We start from the raw sequence: 20207 nt of genomic DNA, 5'->3' as shown, positions 1-20207 counted from the left end.
AGTAGTCGCCAAAATCAAGATATTATCCTTTTACTTCAACTATGTAAAAACCTGCAACACTGAAATATTTCTTATGGAATCACCATCAGAGACAGAAAGACAACTTAGATCATTTGTGCAGAGCTTACCTGGCAGTTTCAAGAAATTCCTTCAGATTCAGTGCAAAGAGTTATATGAAGGTCTCCCTGCCAGACAGTCATCAGCCTTCAGGGAGACCTTACAACTCCTGACCTGGTCTCATAGATTTCAAGTGATACTTTGTATTTAGGCAAAAAATCCCAAAGCAATGTATCTGAGCACAGACTCCAGAACTACCTCTCTTTTAATCTCTGACATGGTACATTTTGCCCATAATTCTGACTGTGTTGCAGACTGCTGGTGAGCATCTGGCACTGCTTGCCTGTGCTTCTCCTCCCTCACACTGTGGGTCTGCCAGCTTCAATGGGCTGTGAGTGGTTTACAATATTTTATCAGCAGAGTCAGTGTTTTCACTTGAACTTACTCAAATCTTGGTGCATGCTTACAGAAAACAACTGTTAATCTTTTTGCCCACATGGTAGGTAGTTTTAGCGATTGCTGTGGGACCAGATTTTTCCCTTTCTTCCCTTTTCTCACCAAAACATGTTTATACCATAGGATGGATCAGCCCTTTCCAGTTGCTCCTGGAAAAGTTCAATATCTGAGAATCTCTTTGGTGTTTACTTGGCTCATGACGTATGGGACTGGAATCCTTGTAGTAACTACAAGTTCCTTTCCTTCATCTGCAAATTGCAAAGCCTTTCTGCCTCTTCATTTTTCCTGAGGATAAAGGTGGAGTAGGAAATGGCTTCCAGATCTTTCAGCAAACTCCAGGAAAAGGATCCCCGGCTTCCTCTTGACATACTGAAGGAACAATTGTACTGCTAGTAGATCTCTCCCTTCCTACCCCACCTGAGGAGACAATAGTCAGCATGGGTGGGATAATTAATTTTTCTGTCATGGAGGGTTAATAGCAAGGCATGGCAGGTAGTTATTATCTGAATCAGACTCAAACCCTGATTCTTTTAATATTTCTCATGGAATTAAATTACAGACATAGAAATATGAATTTGAAAAGAGAAGTTTCTAGATCAAATTCTCACCTTATTAATGTTTTTTGTGTTTGTTTGTTTGTTTTACATAAGGGTTGCATGTAAAAAACATTATGAGCATATACCATCATGCACGTAACAGTTATGAAGCAAAGTAGATCAGCATAAAAAAATGTTGGGATTAAGTTTACTTCTGTTACATTTGTGAGTTCCTATAGTCTCCCTACCTTTCTCAGTTGGTTCCTTTAGTGGGTCTGGTACTGTCTTCTTTTGCTATTTCCTTGTTTTAGCTGAAATTCATTTCTTTGCTTACTGCTCATGCCAGTATGGCTCATTTGGTGCTGCTGCCTTCAGAGGTCTGGCTGGATGAGCAATGGCCCAGTCTTGCCAAGGAGAAAACTTGTATCCAGTTCTTCTTGTTGTCTATTCTCTGTCCGTCAGGGAGACTAAGGCTGGGATATGTGTAATGTAGGGATTTTTGCTGCAAAGATGTAGCAAACACTTGAAAGTATTTAGTTTGCTGTATTGTGATAGTATGATTGAAATATGGACAGACCTCTATGTGGCAAATGCCTTTTCCTGCAAACTTACCAGGGAACTGAAAAAAAAAATATTGATAAGTGACAATATAAGACTTTTGGCTGCTTATATTATTATATTGCTGGCTAGAACTGTATTTAAATATATGCACTGGGGGCTGTGTATAACTATTTGGATACTCCATTTCTTAAAATAGTGTTGCAATGAACAATAAGTTATCTTAATCTAGCTATATGGTTCCTATTGTCCTGTATGGGCCTGTGGATATGAGAAAGAACTGTCTGTCTCTTATCCATGTTCAAACTACAGAACCCTTATGTGCTTCCATCTTTTGTGCTGTTGTTGCCCTGCCAGACATTTTGTGCCTATGTTTCTATAGTAAGCCATTCTGATTGCTACGTGAGTCTCTGGTTGCCAACTGCTTCAGATGAGAAATTCCGAACAAAAACTATCAAGAACTGCAGAGATCCTGTGTGGAATGAAACTTTCTACTTCCGGATACAGAGAAAAGTCAAGGTACCCGAAGCTCTCATCTTATCTGTATGCTGTTTCTTTTGGTTTAAAACAAAGCAGGATGTCAACACTTCTAGTACAGATCTAAGTTTACTTAAAGTTCTAGCAAGCTGGAGTGAACATCTTTGGCTTTTGTCACTTCCTTCCTCACGGATGCTTTTTGTTTGTGTATCAGCAATTGAGCCTGACCTGCTTGCAGAAGGCTAATAGAACCAGTGGCAGAGTGACATTACAGAGAAACAATGAAGTAAATCTACAAAGCAGCGTTAGAGCAGAAAAACCTCTCTTTCACAGAGAGGACAGGAAATAAACGCATATCAAAGCCAAGAAGCTGTTAAATTCTGGTAGAATTAAAATTTGTATCCAGCTTAGTACTGCTAATCATACTATTCTCAATGAACGCAGCTGGATGAAATTGGAAAGCCCAAGAAGAGTGCAAAAAGTCAGCCTTGGAAGTTATTAATAATGAAGTGAGCTTTACTGCTCCTGTTGATATGGGACAATATAGTACTAACGGTTATCCATATTACTTCCTAAAATATTACATTTGATGAGATACTTTTAAACAGGAATAATAATGTCATTTCAGCCTTAATTGATAAGACTATAAGCTGTTCCTTATAAAGGAGAATACACTGATTTTCTTACTCTGGTGCTAATTTGTCATCAATGCTTTTCTATTTACTTCCTCTCTCTAAAGCTGATGCTGAGCATGGAATAGCTGCACAATGTTATATTTATTGAGGACAAGCTAACAGATTGTACACTTTTCATTTCTTTTTCCAGAATGTTCTAGAAATGACTGTTTCTGATGATGACGTCATTTGTGATGATGACCATGCTATTGTTCTTTTTGATGTAGCTAAAATCCCCCTGGGGAAAAGCATGATGGTAGCATTCCCACTGAATCCACAGGTAAGAACACAATCAGAAGTTTAACCAGAATGGAAAAAGCATGAATGTCTTGAGGTAGTAGATTTGATGTCTTGTACCACCAGAACCAACTTCTGAGTTCAACCATAGCAAAATTTCTTAAAATCTTGGAAACTGTACATTGATGGCAAAATTTACAGCCCTCTCAAATTGCTGTTGGTTTCATCTGGTGCAGATTCTGGCCAAACGCCCAAGCCCCAGACAGATGAAGTTTTAGGGAAGCTTTGCACTTTCACTTAACTGACAGAAAACGACAGTTTATCTAATCTTAACACAGATTATAAAAACAAAAACAATTCAAGGGCACAACTTACTATGGCACTTTTCTAAATGTTAAGTTTTAGAATGCTGTGCTCGACATGTGGAAGCTAGAAAGGAAGCAGTTGCGAAAAACGAAGGTTTACTAGAGAGACTTGTAAACATCCTTTGCTCTGCTAGTACAAGTGAGATCTCCTTTTCCTCGGAGAAGAAAAAGCTGCATCTGTCCTTTAATGTTGACAATAGCAAACAAGAAATGGAATATTGTTATTCAGTAAAGCATGAAGAAACTGTGCTTGCAAAAACAAAGGCTGTGTTTGCAAACCTTTGCACATGTTGGCTGAGTATGTCTCATTTTTTCATTAATTTTCAGGAGAGTCAGGAGCTGGAAGTTGAGTTTCTATTGGAGAGCATGTGAGTAAAACCCTGTTCTTATGGAAGCAGCAGCTCAGAGAGAGAGAGTCATTGATGCAGGGAAATGTTCTATATACCCGGTATCACCTCAATCGACAGTCTCCCTTTGTCCAAGCTCAGTGTGTGCATCAGCAGATCACTATTAGGAAAAAAGAAAAAAAGCCACAGCATGGAGAATAAGTTCATTATTTTAATTTTACAACATTCTTCTAAAATTGTTATTTGTGTAGTTTGGAGTTGACTTCCACAAACTGCTGATACAGACTTTAGTAAGTCCATAGGTTCTCTGGATGGCTCGTGGCTGAGGATAATACTGCTAACCAGTCTGGGACATACCTGTAGTACTAAGTTTGTTACAAGTACTTCCCAGGTGCTTTATTGCAATTGAATCATTTCTGCTCTGTAAGCTATGTGGCTTCTAGTGAAAATGAAACATGCTTTTATGTACAGTAGAAAGGAGCACATAAAACCAAAATCTCTCAGCAAAATATGTCCTGTTTAAAAAAAATAAATAAAAAAAAAATCCAGATGATTTAGTTTCTAATATACGTGTTATCTTTGTTTTCTAGCCAGGATCATCCTGAAGCCATCGTCACAAATGGGGCAGTAGTGGTAAAACATAAAACATTATTTGCTTTGTTTCTTTCTTTCTTTCCTTCCTTGTTCCTTCCCTTAGCTGACTTCAACACTGGTGAGGAAAACAGGGAAACACTGTAAGTCTTCACTCTTTGGTGAGACTTCAATTATGAGCTTTGTTTTCTCCTTAAAGGAGGCAACACGATTCTAGAGGAGCCTTCAGACTGCTATCATTGTCTTTTGTTTTTTTGCATTCGTAGAAAATTACGGCTCACTTAGCATAGCACCATCTTACCATATGATAGCAAAGTTCATTCTCTTTTTCACCGGGTCTGGAAGAATACTCCTGCAAGTTTAGCCCACACATTCAAGCAATGATCCTTCCAACACCTGCCAGCACTGGTATTGAGATGGCTGGCTCAGTAACTTAATTCCCTGTCCTGGTCATGTCTGTTACAGAGCCGTGAGCTGGCCTGCTTGGAAGTTGAGTTTGACAGCAGGGTGAAAAAAAAGCACTTTGCAGGTAAGCTTCCTGTTTTTTTAACTGAGTATTAGTGACTTTACCCTTTCTAACAATGCCTAGAAATTGTGCTAGCCAAATACTAAAGCTTTTACTGACCTCATCTAAGGCAATTTGTAAAATCTTTCCAGTAGGGAACACTGCTTATTCTGCAGCAGGTGCAGGTTCAAAGTTCTGACTGTACAGAGAGCTTTGTGCAAGATGAGAAATGACATAAGATGCCTGCATGGGAAGTATCTAAACCTCAAGCTGAGATCCTAAAAACCTCTGCTGTACTACTGCTAACCCCTGAAGAATCTTACCTCCTTAGACGTGATAGTCCCTGGCCTTAAATTCTCTCAGGATCTGTGACAGATTGACTTGTGCACACGCACAGACACACCTCATTTTTTGCAGGGGTTAGCCACTCAGCAGCTGGCTCACACCTGACCCTGATCAAGAACCAGAATCTAGGAGTTCCTCTGTCCACCTCCCATGAGGGGCTGCATCTGGTACGCAACCTCAGAACATGCATAACACATGCCAGCAGGATTAGCCAGACTCTTCTGATAAATATGGCCAACTACTGCAGAGTCAGATCTTAATTTAGGGGACTGAGAACTATTGTTGCTCATTATTTGGCAGATGTGAGAACACCTTATAGTGCAAGGTACGTGGTGGCAGTTATTGTGATCATGGAGCTGCGATAAAAATGCAGCTGTCTAAAACTTGCTGGCATTTACATCACAACCACAGCTGCCTTTTTGTTCAGTCTATTATAACAACACAACAACCTGTAGTGTGTGGGCTTGAATCACATTCAGATATCAGCTTTCCAGATACATAGGGAGAGGAGAAGGGGATTATTTGAATCTGCCTTTTGCTTCTTTTCCCCCTTTTCTCTTCTGATTAAAAGTAACTAATCTGTGTGTTTTATCTCATTGTTTTAGAGAATGAGCTAACATTTACAGTGAGAGGATCATTTGAAGAAGTGCAGAAAGTTTCACTGGCCTCTGGCTCTCATTCCCCTCTCCCAGATCCCACTCTCTTCCACTATGCCAAATACAAGCAACCCTCACTGGATATTGCACTCACAAAGAAGAGGAGGATTCCCAGCTTTGTACGTTACCCCTGAACATGGTAGTCAACATGTCAGACAGTCCTATGAACTGACCTTTATATATGAGTAGGCAGCAAGAGGAGAACGTTTCTGTCTTAACCAAAAGGACCTCCGTGCTCCTTTTCAGTGTGCTTGTGTGACATGCAGAGAAAGGAAGAGCAGAAGCATCCCCCTGCCTTTACCTCTGAAGTCGCTCCCTTCTGAGCAGGAAGCAATCAGCAAGGTAAGCATCTGCTGACTGTTGAGAATCCTTTGCAAACTTTCCCAAATTTCTACTGGTTCTAAAGACAGAGAAGTCCCTCTCTCTTCATACAGAACTGATTGTTTTCTAAACTCCCTTGCTTCTATTGTGACACATAATAAAGTAAATTGATTGGAGCAAAATTCATGGGAGAAGGAAGAAGAAGAAAATGTCTGAGCTGCTGCTCATTCTCCTTATATGATCCATGTTCTTTACCAAGCTGGAAGTCACTGGATGCTACAAGAGCAGAGGGGTGAGGCTCCGCACCCTAGGAGGCAAACTGAGCTGCACGCACACATGCATGTGGAGTTCACCCTTGCATCTCATGTTGTTGCATGAAATACTGCAGTTTGTTCTAGAACAGTTTAATGATGGAGCCTTCCAGGGATGTAAACCACTGTAGCTCTTCGCTTCTTTGTGTAGATAAGTAGTACTTGAGCAAGCTACGCCTGAACTTCTTAACAGAGGGAAGATGAAGGCCATAGATGATAGTGTTGTAACTTTAAATTGTTAAATCAGTATATATCTCTGGATAATAACAAAATACAGAGGGGACAGTCTATCTCCCACTCTTAGTTTAACGAAGTTCAGAGCGCTGTAGATGTAATGACCCAAAAGAGCTATGCCTCTTTGAGTGTGAGGAAATCAGACTGTCTTAAAATATCTATATTCATTATTTTACCTTTTTGATTTTTCAGTGCAGAAAACTTGGTTTGCTCTTAAAGACAAAAAAATGGTAAGAGATCTTATTTGTCTTAATACAGTTATAGGATCTTTTAGGTTGAAAAAGACCTATAAGATCATCTAGTCTAGTCACTGCCTGATACTACTGTCCACCACTAAACCACATCCCTTTGTGGGTAATTGTCAGTCAATTTCCAATCCATTTGATACTGTCTGTGTTTTAAGTGTTGGCTTGTCCTCTTTTCAGGCAATGAAATAAAATGGACCTGGAACAATATGAGGTTTCAGAGGCTGTGATTTTATGTAACAGGACTATAGAACGAGTTAAGATGTTTTTATCCACAACACATAATATTTTTTGTTGATATTTTACTGTGATCAGTATTATTCATCAAAGGCCAGTGTACTCACAGAAACCTCTAGGCTTTGAACCATACCTTCTGTTTGGGATGTGAGGGAGTCTGTGGAAGTCTGCACAGCTTTTGAAGGTGCATTTAAAACTCATCTTCAAAATCCTGCCCTCTGCAGGCTTTTGGCTTCGTGTCTGGCAGGGAGCTGTCATGTTACTTGCAGCTCTATCTAATTTCACTCATCTTCAGTATGGAGTGGGCAAAAGAGGGGGAAAAAAAAAAGATCCCCCTTAGTCCAGACAAAGATGTGGTGTTGTTCTCTAGGATCAAACCTTTCTTCTTTTCCTGTTCTGCTTTATATGTGAATAATGGTCAAGACGTGTCAATTTATGAAGTAGAAGCAGATTAACTACTGAATGTTGCTGTAAGCATGATGTAAGGTACTTGACATTGTGTTCCAGCCAGGAAGACCTCGATGTACGTCTGGGCTTTGACTTGTGCGCGCAGGAACAGGACTTCATTTGCAAAAGGAAGAAGGTTGTTGCGGCTGCTCTGAAGGATATTCTTCAGTTGGAGGAGGACTTGGAGGATGATGAGGTAGCTGAGACATAATTTTTCTTTTCTTTCTGTGCAGCTGGAGGTCAAAATACAGCATTTGTATTCTATTTTCCTTAGTTTCAGGAAATCAGGAAGTTTAATGCACTTACTATAGCTAGATTTGTTGTTCTACAGAAGAAATTAGTACTCATAGGGAAGATTAATAAAAGCCTCGTAGAATAATTTGTGTTAGAAGGGACCCTTAAAGGTCACCTAGCCCAATTACCCAGTAATGAACATCTGCAGCTAGATCAGGATAAAGTAAGTAAAGTATTCACAGTGCAATATTTACCAAGTATTGTACTTATGTATGAAGTAGGTTGAGTGCACATAGCTCCTCTTTCCCTACAGAGTTGTAAGAGGCAGTGGGGTCACTATTTTCTGGTACCACATGGTCTGAATTGGTCAGTGCTCTCTTAAACCCATCAGTAATGATGCATCTAGTATTATCATGAAATACCTATGCAATAGTAGGGATCAGCTTTCTCAAGCTTAACGTGAATAAGATATTATTGTTACTCACAAAGAAACAGTGAGACACCACCCATGTTTTCTGGTCTATTGCATCTGGTAAAAATCTGGTTCAGGTGGCAGGAGGTACCATTTTGTGCTCATCATGGTTTTTCATTTTGCAATAGCACTCTGAAATTTCGATGTTTGAGATAGTGGATCTCATGTTTAATTGCACGAGTCCTTGGTAGGGAAAACAAAATCACAGAATGACTGAGGTTGCAAGGGTCTTCTGGAGGCCATCTGATTCAAGCCCCTGCTCAAGCAGGAACACCCAGAGCAGGTTGCCCAGGGCTATGTTCAGGTGGCTTTTGAAGATCTCCAGGAGAGAAACTCCACAATCTTTCTGGGAGTCTCTTATTCCTTCCATGCCCCATTACAAATTCAGGTCTTGCTTATCCTTGCAGACCACTGGTATGCAGCAGCGTTATTACTTTAGCAGTGTTGCAACACTCTCTTTTCTAATCAGTGAAATCGCTCTCTCCCCTCCCATACTATCTTATTAAATGCATGTATTTTGGGATTGAACAGGTACCTGTGGTGGCAATCATGACAACGGGTGGTGGAACCAGAGCTCTGACAGCCATGTATGCTCACCTTCTGAGCGTGCAGGATCTGAATGTCTTGGACTGTGTTTCTTACATCACTGGTCTGTCTGGCACAACATGGTAAGGCCAAGATAAACAAAGTTTTCATTGGAATTTGCCATAAGTGATTTCAGAAACTGACTCAAAGAATTACAGTGGTGAGCTGCTAGTTGGAGCCTTATTTAAATGTCTAGTGGTTACTACCTGCAACACCATAAGCTATCATTGTTCATAGCATTTTTAGCCAGTGCTATTAAGAAAAAGCTTTCCTTTTCTGCTGTGGCTTTTTCTCATTTCCTTCAGTTGGTATTTGTTAGCATCTGGAACTAAGGCAGTCCTGCTTAAAGATGGTACTGCATGAATGTGTGTTTTGTTGTATAAATAAAAACATCATACAAAAACCTCCACAATTTCCTAAAGCTCAGCTTGAGATTTTGCACTTTTCCTTGTGTTTCTTTCTTCTTTAGGACCATGACAAACTTATATGAAGATCCTGACTGGTCGCAGAAGAATCTTAAGAAATCACTCAATGATATCCGAAGGCACGTGCTTAAAAATAAGTTCTTGGCTTGTTTTGCTCCAGACCGCCTGAAATACTACTTGAAAGAGTTATGCCAAAGGAAACAGGAAGGACATCAGATAAGTTTCACAGATCTGTGGGGACTCATCATTGAATCTATGTTCCGTGACAAGGTACAACAGAAGGGCTTTTCAGATTTGCATATTTAATGGATACAGTGGTGAGGGCAGAAGTGAATCAGAGTGGCTGAGATTGGAGGTTATCTGATCCAACAACTCTGCCTGAGCAGCTATGGAGCAGGTTGCTCAGGATTGTGTCCAGTCTTGTTCTGAATACCTGTATAGGTGGAGACTCCACAACCCCTTTGGGCAACCTGTTCCATTGCCTGACCGCACTTTTCTCAAGTGGCAGAAGACTGGCTGGTTTTCAGATAAATGCCTGACCTACACGCCTCGTCAGTATCAGTTTCATGTGTTTTCTGACTGTATTATGCAGGCATTAACATCACACCTGGAACAGATAGGGTGAGAATAAAAATAAATTTTAGAAAACTTCTAGTGTGAACAACTTAATAAACAACTGAATTAATATGTAAATATTTAAGTGAAAATCCTACTGTTCTTTTCAAAAAGAGCTACACAGTGTGACAAGGCAAAGAAGCAGCACAGCTGCCCCTCAAGCCTTAGCACCAAACCATCCTCTATCTTTCTTTTTTAACACGGCAGGAGAATAAAGAGACAAGACACTCTGAATATTAACTTTGTCTGGACCTTGGCATAGACCTGAAGAAAAGAGGATCTTCTGAGATGCTAAAGACAGAGATTATTCTTCCTGAATGAAATATTTAATGCCAAGAGTGTTTTTCAAATATTTCCAGACTTCCTTTTATTTTTTTTATTTTTTTCCTTTTAAGATAGTGTGAATAACAACATTTTCTTCTGAAATCTCAGATCTTTCTTTTTTTCCTTAATGTGAACTTAGACCATCCATATCATGAGGACTGTTTGTGCGCTGAAGTGTTGAGTCAGAGAGAGGGATCAGAGCATCTCCCTACATTAAACCAGTGGGGAACATCCTAGTCAGTCTGGTACGCTTTGTTGTCAGAGCCCAGGTTCAGGTGAAATGAGAGGCTCTTTGTGTCATCTGACAGTCCTCAGCTTCTTCTTTCTTCAAAACAGGAGGACTCCCAGAAGCTCACAGATCAGCAGCAGGCACTAAACCGCGGTCAGAATCCCATGCCCATCTACCTCTCCCTCAATGTGAAGGATAAAGTCAGCGACCAGGATTTCAGAGGTAGTCATACTTCTGAACTGCACTTAACATTTAATTCCATGAAGGGGTCCATTTAGGTTCAGTTAGATAAATCAATTAAGTGCACAAATCCCCAAAGGGGCCAATTAGATAGTAGATTTTTAATAGTTGAATCTTTGAAGTCTTCAGTATATGGATGATGGAGAACATTATCTTGAAATTACCTGCTCAGCGTGTCTGTAGAAAGTGCCACAAAACCTGAAGTTTGCAGACACGTTTAGATGTAAGGAGGCAATTCACTATGTTCCACACTGTGAAATACACAGTGAATAAAAAAGCTGTCTGCTGTAACTACGTTAGCTCAGAACCAGTCTGCCTTAAATTGGCTAATATATTTTTTATTCAACTAATTTGAGCCTCTGCTGCTGTAATCAGTCTGTGTTCTTTTCTTTTCAGAATGGGTGGAATTCACTCCTTATGAGGTAGGATTTCTGAAATATGGTGCCTACATTCGTGCAGAAGATTTTGGCAGTGAGTTCTTCATGGGTTGTCTGATGAAGAAAATCCCAGAATCAAGAATCTGCTTTTTGGAAGGTAATTTGTTTACCTGGGTAAAGGTAATGTAATTTAATGTAATCCATCCTGGGCAAAACCCTCTTCTGAAATGAATCAGTTCTTATATTTTTATCTACCAGAAGAATTTGTTAAAACTTAAGAATTTGCAACAGGTCACCATATGAAGGACTCTTTATTTTGTCTGAAACATTATTTAGTAGAAAAGGTTTATTTGACTTCATATATGATTATACTTACTGACATGAGGCTTTTGCATTATTTACATACCTCTGCTAGCAACAGAAATTGTATAACATCATACATAATTTAAATTAGCAATCCCTTTTTAGCCCAAGACTCTACAGTAAAGCCTTTTCTCTAAAACGTTACTGCTGCAGCAAACACTGATCAGTCCTCTAGGACACCTCCATTTCAGATTGTGAACAGATCTTAGTAGTTACGTTTTTTTTCCATCTTGCACAAGAACAATAAAATCACTAAGAAATGTTTTTTTCCTTTCGTGAAAGCAATCTCTTGCCTCATTGTTCTTCCAGCTTCCACCAATTGCACAAAGGAAGTTTCAGGGGTACTTGGAGAAATTAAGGCTTTTTGCCTGTTTGGAGATTTCACTGTAGCTCATGGGGAGGCACAAGAAAGCAGCTTGATGCCACAACATCCCCTTTCCTGCTGATATCCAACAGAGTGCCTGCATCTCCTTTTCCATGGCCAGAAATGTCAGCAGGTCACCAACCCACTTCCTACACATTTCTCCTTGGCATTCTCCACTTCTTCAGAGCAATGTTCGGATGTTTCTGTCTCCGTTCCCAGCCACTGACCCAGAGTCCCCTCATTCAGCATTACTTACTTCAGTGACACAGTTATTCCAAAGGTTTTCTGTGAGTGAAGCAAACTGCTTGGCACCTCAGCCCCTAAACAGAGCAGAGACTGTGTAGGTCCTACAGTTCCTTTTTGTACAGCAGAGCATTTTCTGCCCAAAAGGTAAAGGCCATGGCCAAGCTGCCTGGGTGTAGCCCTTTCCATCCTTCAGTCAGTTTCTCCCACAAATGCCATGTTTGGTTCCAGTTTGGAGGGTATAGCAAGGCATTGTTGCAAATACAGTATATGCAACCACACCAGGGAATGGTGTTTTCTTACCCTGAAAGGTTGCAGATAGGTGGCAGTCTGGGTTGCCATTAAGTTCAATCCTTGATTCATTACTTTTTTTCTTCTTCTTCTTTTTTTTTTTTTTAAAAAAAAAACAAAACAATTTAATGTATGTTGATAGATGGAAGAACTGAAAAATACAAATACACCCGGAAGACAAATAAAAAAGATTTATGCTCTTACAATTCCTATTTCCAAAAGCTGTAAGTCAGACTTCTCATTCTGACTCTTGGATATTTTCTGGCAGTCCTGTGTGACAGCTGTGTACCTGTAACAGTGCTGTGTGCCAATAAATAAAGCCTTTAGAACTACAAATACTGGGAACTTCAGAACAGGAAATGTTGAGGGCAGCTGGAAAATAGTAAATTTACTTGACAAGATGCTATTTGTAACATTACAAAAATGTATATTTTAGTAGATAGTTTGAAAATACTCTCAGCTCTGCTCATACATACTGATAAATCAAATTCATTACATATATTTTGGATTAATATACTGATTCACAAAGATGGTTCCTTTTGTTTACCCACAAAAGTGATGTAATGAATAAAGTTTGCTGGAGAACAAAGGAAATAATGAAGGTCATTGTGAATCAAAATGCTTCCAGGTCTTCACTGGTTTCTTTTCTGCCAAATATATCCTATGCCACAGGGATCTGGAGCAGCGTCTTTTCCCTGAATCTTTTGGATGCTTGGTACATATCTGTTAATTCAGAAGACTTCTGGCACAAGTGGACCCAAGACAGAATTACTGACATAGGTGAGTTATTTTTATACCATAATGTTTTTTTCATTGTTGTTGGTCTTTTTTTGTTTTTGTTTTTCTCACACTGATTTTTTCAAAGCAATTTCAGAATTCCTTCTTCAGGAAATTCTGCAATCAACATTGAAACTGGGAGAAAATTCATGCTGGGTATTACAGTATGATGATCATTATAGTTGTGTGAGGAAAAGAATCCACAAGATTTGTCATGGGAAAAAAAGAGTATGGCCCTCATATTGAAACAAGGTTAAAACTGGAGAAAAATGTCCCTGTGTAGTAGGAGTGACTGGATACCTCCCACATGCTTCCAGTTCTCCTCTTGCAACTTTAAATGTGTACTGAAGCTACGCTGAAAGAAAAGAAAGAATGATCCTTGCTTCCATGGATCCCACAAAATATAAACTCAAGTACTATTGCAGGTCCTTCCAAATTAATCACAAGGATGAGATATGCAGTACCCACCAACAAGTTAACACTCGTGGGATGGGATTTCAAGAGGAAACATACAACACAGACATAGTACAAACTAAAAAATGAAGAGAAATGTAACAAAATTATGGCTGTGTAGACTGACCTCAACAGTGCTACTACGTAAAAAGATCTGTTAACCTTTCCTTTACAGATGATGAAACCCTGTTCCCTAAAAGACCGAATGAGCTGGAAACTCGAGTGGTTTGTCCCACTGACAGCTTTTCAGACATCTTCCGAGATGTCGTCACGTTACGTCCAGCAGCTTCAGATATCCTTAACTTCCTAAAAGGCCTCCAGATGAACAACAACTACCTAGAGAGCGAATTTTCTAAGTGGAAAGGTATGGTAATAGCATCCCACTTCTAGGTATATTTTAAACCATCCTTTTAAAAAGTATGCAATACTGAATTGGTTGACAAGCTGACTGCTTTTTAGTTCTGTTCCCATTCCCTGTTAATATTTGAAACTGTTGCAAAGAAGTAAAATTACTCAGTAGGAGAAGCTTCAAAAGTAAGTTCCTAAGAAATTTCCAAAGCATAGCAAGTAATCAATCAATGTACACCAGTTGGTGTGCCAGCCAGCCCACACTCTTGTGGCAGGGAATTCATGCCATCATGTGCTGTCTCTTGCCTGGATAGTACTCAGGAGTTATGTGTTGGAGCCCTGTTTTATCTTACCTTCACATTTGTAAGAAGGATAGGATGTTCATAACAGTGTTCCTTGTTGCACCAGCTGGGAGCTTGTGCTCAGTCTGTACCAGATCTTCTATGTTACACAAGGAGCTGTGGCAGTCTACCTTAATATCTTTGTGCCTGTTCTTACAGCTTGCCCAGCACTGAGCATATTCACTCTTTATTCTGTTGAGACAGTGAAGTGCAATTTTAATTTTTTTCCCTATTAAAAAAAATTGGCCTGATAGAGTTACAAACAAAGCCATAATTGACTTCCCTCAACATACCAGAGCATCTGAATTTGAGCACTGAGTACTGAGCACATCCCCTGAAAAACAAATCCTTCTTTTCCAGACTGCCAGCTTGACTCTCAGCCCAACCACCTGACAGGAGCAGCAGACTACCTCATCTTGATCGATACTGCATTTGTCTTTGCTACCAGTTACCCACCACTCATGAGACCAGAAAGGAAAGTCGATGTCATTTTGCATTTCAACTACAGTTCAGGTTCCCAGACAAGGGTGAGTGTTATAGATTCCTCTTTAATGATCTCTCTCCTTCATCTCTCACTTTCCAGAATGGCCAGTCCTCTACTCAGAGAACATCTTTTTATCAATATTTAGGCAGCAGTAAGAAGCTAACAGATCACTGGGGTCACATGCATTCATTGAGCATTATGCTGTTATCAGTAAAGTAAGCATTTAGTAAACTGATTCTACCCATTTTGTGTGTGAATGTATTTTACTCGATCTGAAAGCAGTTAGATGTAGAACCCATGCAGCTGAAAATGTTGTGACACCATAATGCAAAGGCTCTGAAGAGACACATATGATTCAGATCACCTGCTACCTGACCTTCCAGAGCTGGGCTCCACTAGCTGCCTCCAACACCTTACTTGGGTACACGCCATAATCTTTCAGAACTTGGCCCCAACCCCACAAACCTTCCCAGTAAAACTGGGGCTTGGTCAAATTCAAAATATCCCTGCTATGTTCTGATGCTTTATTACATTTTCTTTTCTTATGATGGCAAACCAGCCTCTGAAAGAAGCCTCTGAGTACTTTGCAAAACAAGGAATTCCTTTCCCTAAGAAGGTGCCAGATGATAAGGAAACACCACATCTGAAGGAATGCTACATTGTTGGTGAAAAGGAGAGCCCAGAAACCCCTATTGTGATATTCTTCCCTCTTGTAAATGACACCTTCAGGGAATACAAAGCACCTGGTAAGTTTACAGTCACCCTCCATATCATCAGAGAGAGCAGCCTTCCACTTTGTCTTTTCTACTGTCCAATATCTGTTATTCAGACCATCCTGTACATATTTGTAGGCACAAATTTCCTTTGCTTATATCTGAACCATATGTAAGACATGAAAATACACATTTTTTCCTCAAAACTAGAGCAACAACTGAGATCAGCCTTGAACAAAAATGCCCTTCTTCAAAATTTGTTTATTTATTTTGGCTTTTCATAGGTAGATTCTGGAATTAAAGAACAAAAAGTGTATTCTGTTTATCTGCAATGGCAGAAATTAGCAGGGCTATTTCCTCTCATACCTCTCCTCCTTTCCTCTTATGGAATGCTCTGGGGAATCTGAAGGATTACATTGTTTAAATCATTTCCAGGCTTGCACTTCATGCAGATAACCTTGAAAACAAAAGTGAACTGGTGAAATGATGAAAATTATAGCTGAGACACACAGACAGTTTCTGTGCACTATAGTGGGCCCTACTTTAAAACTTCAAAGAATTTAAATAGCAGCATTGCCAGTCATTTCAAAACAGATGAATCTTGACAGAGCTCTATTCTACCCCTAATGGTGTCAAAAGATTTTGGTTACTGCTTCTGATGCTAAGTAGAATCCATATCTCATGCTATGAGATCACTTTTTAATCACTTCAAAGCCCCACAGTGTACTGAAAACCAAAAGCTCTCAGGTGGTATATGGTCCATGAAATGTAATAACAAAACACCCCAATTGTATTCTTTTTTTCCTTTTCATTAATTTTCAAGTCTGCCACCTTGCAGCTGGACCCACCCTTCAAAGCAGCGGCACAAACCTGTACAATCCTTGTGAGGTTGGGAATGCATGCCCATCCTCTGCTAGCAGTGGGCAGACAGCAGCTTAGCTTACAGTGCTTCAGTGCCATGTCCTTGCCCAAATCCAAACCATACAGCATCTACTATCAATTCTATTCTGTAAACAGGTGGTTATTCTTTAGCAAGCTCATCCACCAGCTTGTATAGCAAAGGGATTTTCAAGCCTGGTCAGCACTAGTGCCCATTTCTGGGCTGTCAGTTCTTTCTTTCCTTCATGGCAGCTGTTCATTAGAAAACCAGTGGGATATGTGTGAGTGATGTAGAAAGAAGAAAATGTGGGGGAATCCCTATACCAGGATTGGAGGCTGGCACACAACGGTCTCTCCCCTCCCTCAGGTCCAGGGTGAGGACTCTCTGCAGTTTATTAGCAGTCAAAGGCATAAACTGGAGCCCAGGAATTGAGAAGTGCTGTGTCAAAAACAGCATCTAAATCAGAAATCCTCTCGTTGTGAGCATAGGGAACCAATGGTCAGGTCCAACTGAGGGTCAACTCTTATTCTGAGTCACAGGTGACATATGAAGGCAGTGAAAAAGAATAAGAGTTGTGTACTCGATGCTTTGGATATCCATGAATTTGTTGAGATTTGTGATTCCAGGATAAGCCTTGGGTGTTTTTTTCCCAGTACCAACAACACACTGTGGAGGTTCCTATAAATGTATGCTCTCTGGTAGCCTGCAAATCAAGTTCTGAATTAGCTTTCTACCACTAAATGAATTAAATAAGTTAACTGAATTCTTCAGATCATCCTATATGATGAATCTAATATTTCCAGAGATTACACTTGTGGGACTGCCTGCCTGGTTGTTTTCCCTGTGTCTGTGATGTATATGCTGATTATGCTGGGATGATGAATTGAGCTTGAAAGGTTCTTTCAGCATTTCAGCCAAATCTTGGGAAACATTAAGTCCAGCATAGCAACTGACGTTACATAAAGCTTGTAGTTTTTATAGCAGCAGGTAGCTTGTGAAATTACAGAAAATATTTATGCCATTTGCTGCTGGGCTGTGTTCTGATTGTGGCTCTGTGAAGTTTCTGAGTTTAGACAAGAGAATGTCACTTTTGAGGTCTGTTTTCTATATCTTTGAAAAATACTTCCCAGCATGCAATAAGAGTTGCTGAGCAGATTATGTAGAGCCAAGGGAGAGCTGAGGTTGCCGAAAAGGCAGCTCTGCAATTGGAAAGCTTGAATCACAGAGATGTCTGGATTTTCAGCAGTCTATTCTGGAGATATAGCAGTGCAGGATATAATATGTGGAAGCAGGGCTAGAAGGAACAGAAACTGGCAATGGCATCAAAAACTCACTGCCTGGAAAGAAACTGTGCTGTAGTGAAGCACTGGCTGTGGTTACCTGCTTTGGGAGAAGGGGAAGAAAGAAGGAAAGAGTAAACATATTTCACTTGCCACCTTAGCTGGAAATGAAAGGTGCTGCAATGTCTAGGACACAGCAACAAGGTGAGGGCTGGGTAGCATCAGCACAGAGTGTGGACTGGGGACCTGGCTGCTACCTTGTCCCAGCAGTAAAATATCCCAGCAATAAAATGCCTCTGAAGGGGAAATCTTTGGGTTGTGATCAACTGTGTGTGCATGCCTGAGAAGTGCCTGACCATAATGGCTGTTCCGCTGATTAACCAAGTCATTGTTTGTCCCTTAGGGGTGAGACGCAGTCCCTCAGAGATGGCAGAGGGTGATGTTGATGTTACCAATAGCTGTGGTCCTTACTACATAAACAACCTCACTTATTCAGAGGAAGATTTTGACAAACTGGTGAACCTAAGCTACTACAACGTCCAGAATAACAAAGACTTGATTCTCCAGGCCTTGCGTGTAGCAGTGGAACGGAAAAAGCAACAAAAGAAACAGCAACCACTGCAAAAAACACCACCTGCTGGGGATGATGGCATGGGTGTGCCCAACAGAGATGCATCCCAGTATCTGCCCAACTGCTCAGCAGTAGGGAAAATGAAATAAAACATCCGTAAGCACTGCTAATGGAAAAAAAAGAAGAAGAAGGAAAAAAAAAGAAAATAAAGAAGAAAGGAATTTGCCTAGGTAGTGAAAAGCCAAAGACTGCTGAAAACACTTTGTTTGTCATCGGAAGTGCTGCAGCCTGTCTGTCAGTGAAGGGCATAAACACACAAAGCTGTGCTCTTCCTTAATGAATTAATGTGCTTCCCTTGCTGACAAGCCCCAGAGCCCGGCTGGGTGCAAGGTGCTGTTCTCCTGCTTGCAGAAGTGACCCTTCAGGCCAAGGCTGCATTCTATGGACATGAGGGCATGTGGAAGATGACATTGGCTGCTGGTATTCTAACTGCACTGTAATAAGAGAGGAGTGAAAGTCCTGAACTGCAACAAAGTCCATTGTTTCTAAATGAAAATCTATTTGGGAGCTAAGGATTCTTTATGTGAATGTAAATAAACATTAAACTTTATATAAGAAAACAATTTTTTTCAAGTCAGAGTTATAGGAAATAAATATTTTTTTGCAGCAAATATGTTATAGAAATTTGTTCTGGGAGCCTCTTCCTCCTCTAGCAAGCCAACTTAAACACGAGGTGCAGACTTACTTCATAGCTTCTCAGAATGTACTGAAGAAGCAGTGCCACTTGCTCCAGACCTGGATGTGAAGTGACCTGGATGCCTGACACCACTTAAGATTCCATTTAAGGCTCTGCTCTTTGAGAACTGATTTACACTGATTTATTTAGTTAAATCACATTTAAGTGTTAGTGTTACATGTTGAAGGCTTTTAAAACTTCAAAGATTTTTGAGACTATTACCTTTGAAAAAAAAAAAGGAGAAACAGAGGTTGGAATTGAGAATCGGGCTCTCCTGAAGTGTAAAGAAGTACATTCTTCTGTGTGGGCAATCTGGGAGATTAAAGTTATCTGCAGAAGAAAACACTAGCTGTTTATAAGACTCATTTATAATATGCAGGAGTAGATTAGAGAGGAATATATAGAAGAGAGAATATATAGAGAGAAAAGAGTGGTTCATTTGATTACTGAGTGAAACAGATTAAAGCATCTCTGAAGCTTAGTCTGGAGAAGAGGATGCTCAGAGAAGACTTTATCACTCTCTACAACTGCTTGAAAGGAGGTTGTGGTAAGGAGGTGAATGGCCTCTTCTCCCACATAACAGTGACAGGATGAGATGGAATGTCTAAGTTGCACCAGGGGAGGTTTAGGTTGGATATTAGGAAGAATTTCTTTTCAGAAAGAGAAGTTGAGGCATCGGAACTGGCTGTCCATGGAGGTGGTGGAGCCACTGTCCCTGGAGGAGTTCAAGAACCATGTGGGTGTGGCTCTGAGGTTAGTGGACATGATGGAGGTGGGCTGATGGTTGGACTAGATGATCTTAATGATTCTGATTCTGTGATGGCTGGATGAGAGGTATGAGTTTCTAATTGCTGAAGCACTGTACTGCTTCATGTTCAACACTGAACTTAGTTCAAGTGCTGTGGTTTGACAGGTGGAACCCCAGTCTTTGATTATTCTATTTCTAAAGTTTAGCTTCTATTCAGTGTTACTGACATATACCCACAGGACTGCAGACTCTCAGTATGTTTCCCACTGGCTTCCCTGCTCATCAGTTCTCCTGTAGTATGTTTCAGCAAGAGACTGTGGGCCAGAAATGGAAGTCTTACAAATCCCTTTGCTCTTAAGGTCAGGGGTCTCTTCTCAGATGAAACACAGGGATGTAAACCTGTTTACCACCGAGATCATCGTGTACTCGCCTCCTGGAGCACACTGCAGAGCCTTCACAGCCTCTGTGTGCTGATGGTTACATCCTATGGAAAGCAGACTGTGTGCTGGTGTTCC

General features: G+C 40.4%; 1 protein-coding gene across 1 annotated transcript in view; it reads left to right on the top strand.

Annotated features, from left to right (window-relative positions):
* Positions 1-18791, top strand: part of LOC107314852 (cytosolic phospholipase A2 epsilon-like) — a 37417-nt gene extending 18626 nt beyond the window's left edge. The window contains exons 6-23 of the mRNA XM_015864581.2: positions 1990-2126; positions 2910-3038; positions 3688-3728; positions 4298-4340; positions 4764-4827; positions 5754-5923; positions 6051-6146; positions 6863-6900; positions 7660-7795; positions 8837-8973; positions 9360-9585; positions 10591-10705; positions 11120-11257; positions 13034-13141; positions 13767-13955; positions 14641-14807; positions 15324-15510; positions 18041-18791. Of these exons, the coding sequence (XP_015720067.1) occupies positions 1990-2126; positions 2910-3038; positions 3688-3728; positions 4298-4340; positions 4764-4827; positions 5754-5923; positions 6051-6146; positions 6863-6900; positions 7660-7795; positions 8837-8973; positions 9360-9585; positions 10591-10705; positions 11120-11257; positions 13034-13141; positions 13767-13955; positions 14641-14807; positions 15324-15510; positions 18041-18357 (2438 nt within the window). The 3' untranslated portion in view covers positions 18358-18791. The remainder of the gene's footprint in view (positions 1-1989; positions 2127-2909; positions 3039-3687; positions 3729-4297; positions 4341-4763; positions 4828-5753; positions 5924-6050; positions 6147-6862; positions 6901-7659; positions 7796-8836; positions 8974-9359; positions 9586-10590; positions 10706-11119; positions 11258-13033; positions 13142-13766; positions 13956-14640; positions 14808-15323; positions 15511-18040) is intronic.
* Positions 18792-20207: the final 1416 nt, after the last annotated feature.

This window comes from Coturnix japonica, chromosome 5, assembly GCF_001577835.2.
Source record: "Coturnix japonica isolate 7356 chromosome 5, Coturnix japonica 2.1, whole genome shotgun sequence".
Classification (NCBI taxonomy): Eukaryota; Metazoa; Chordata; class Aves; order Galliformes; family Phasianidae; genus Coturnix; species Coturnix japonica.
This window is presented reverse-complemented; position numbering and strand designations above follow the sequence as displayed.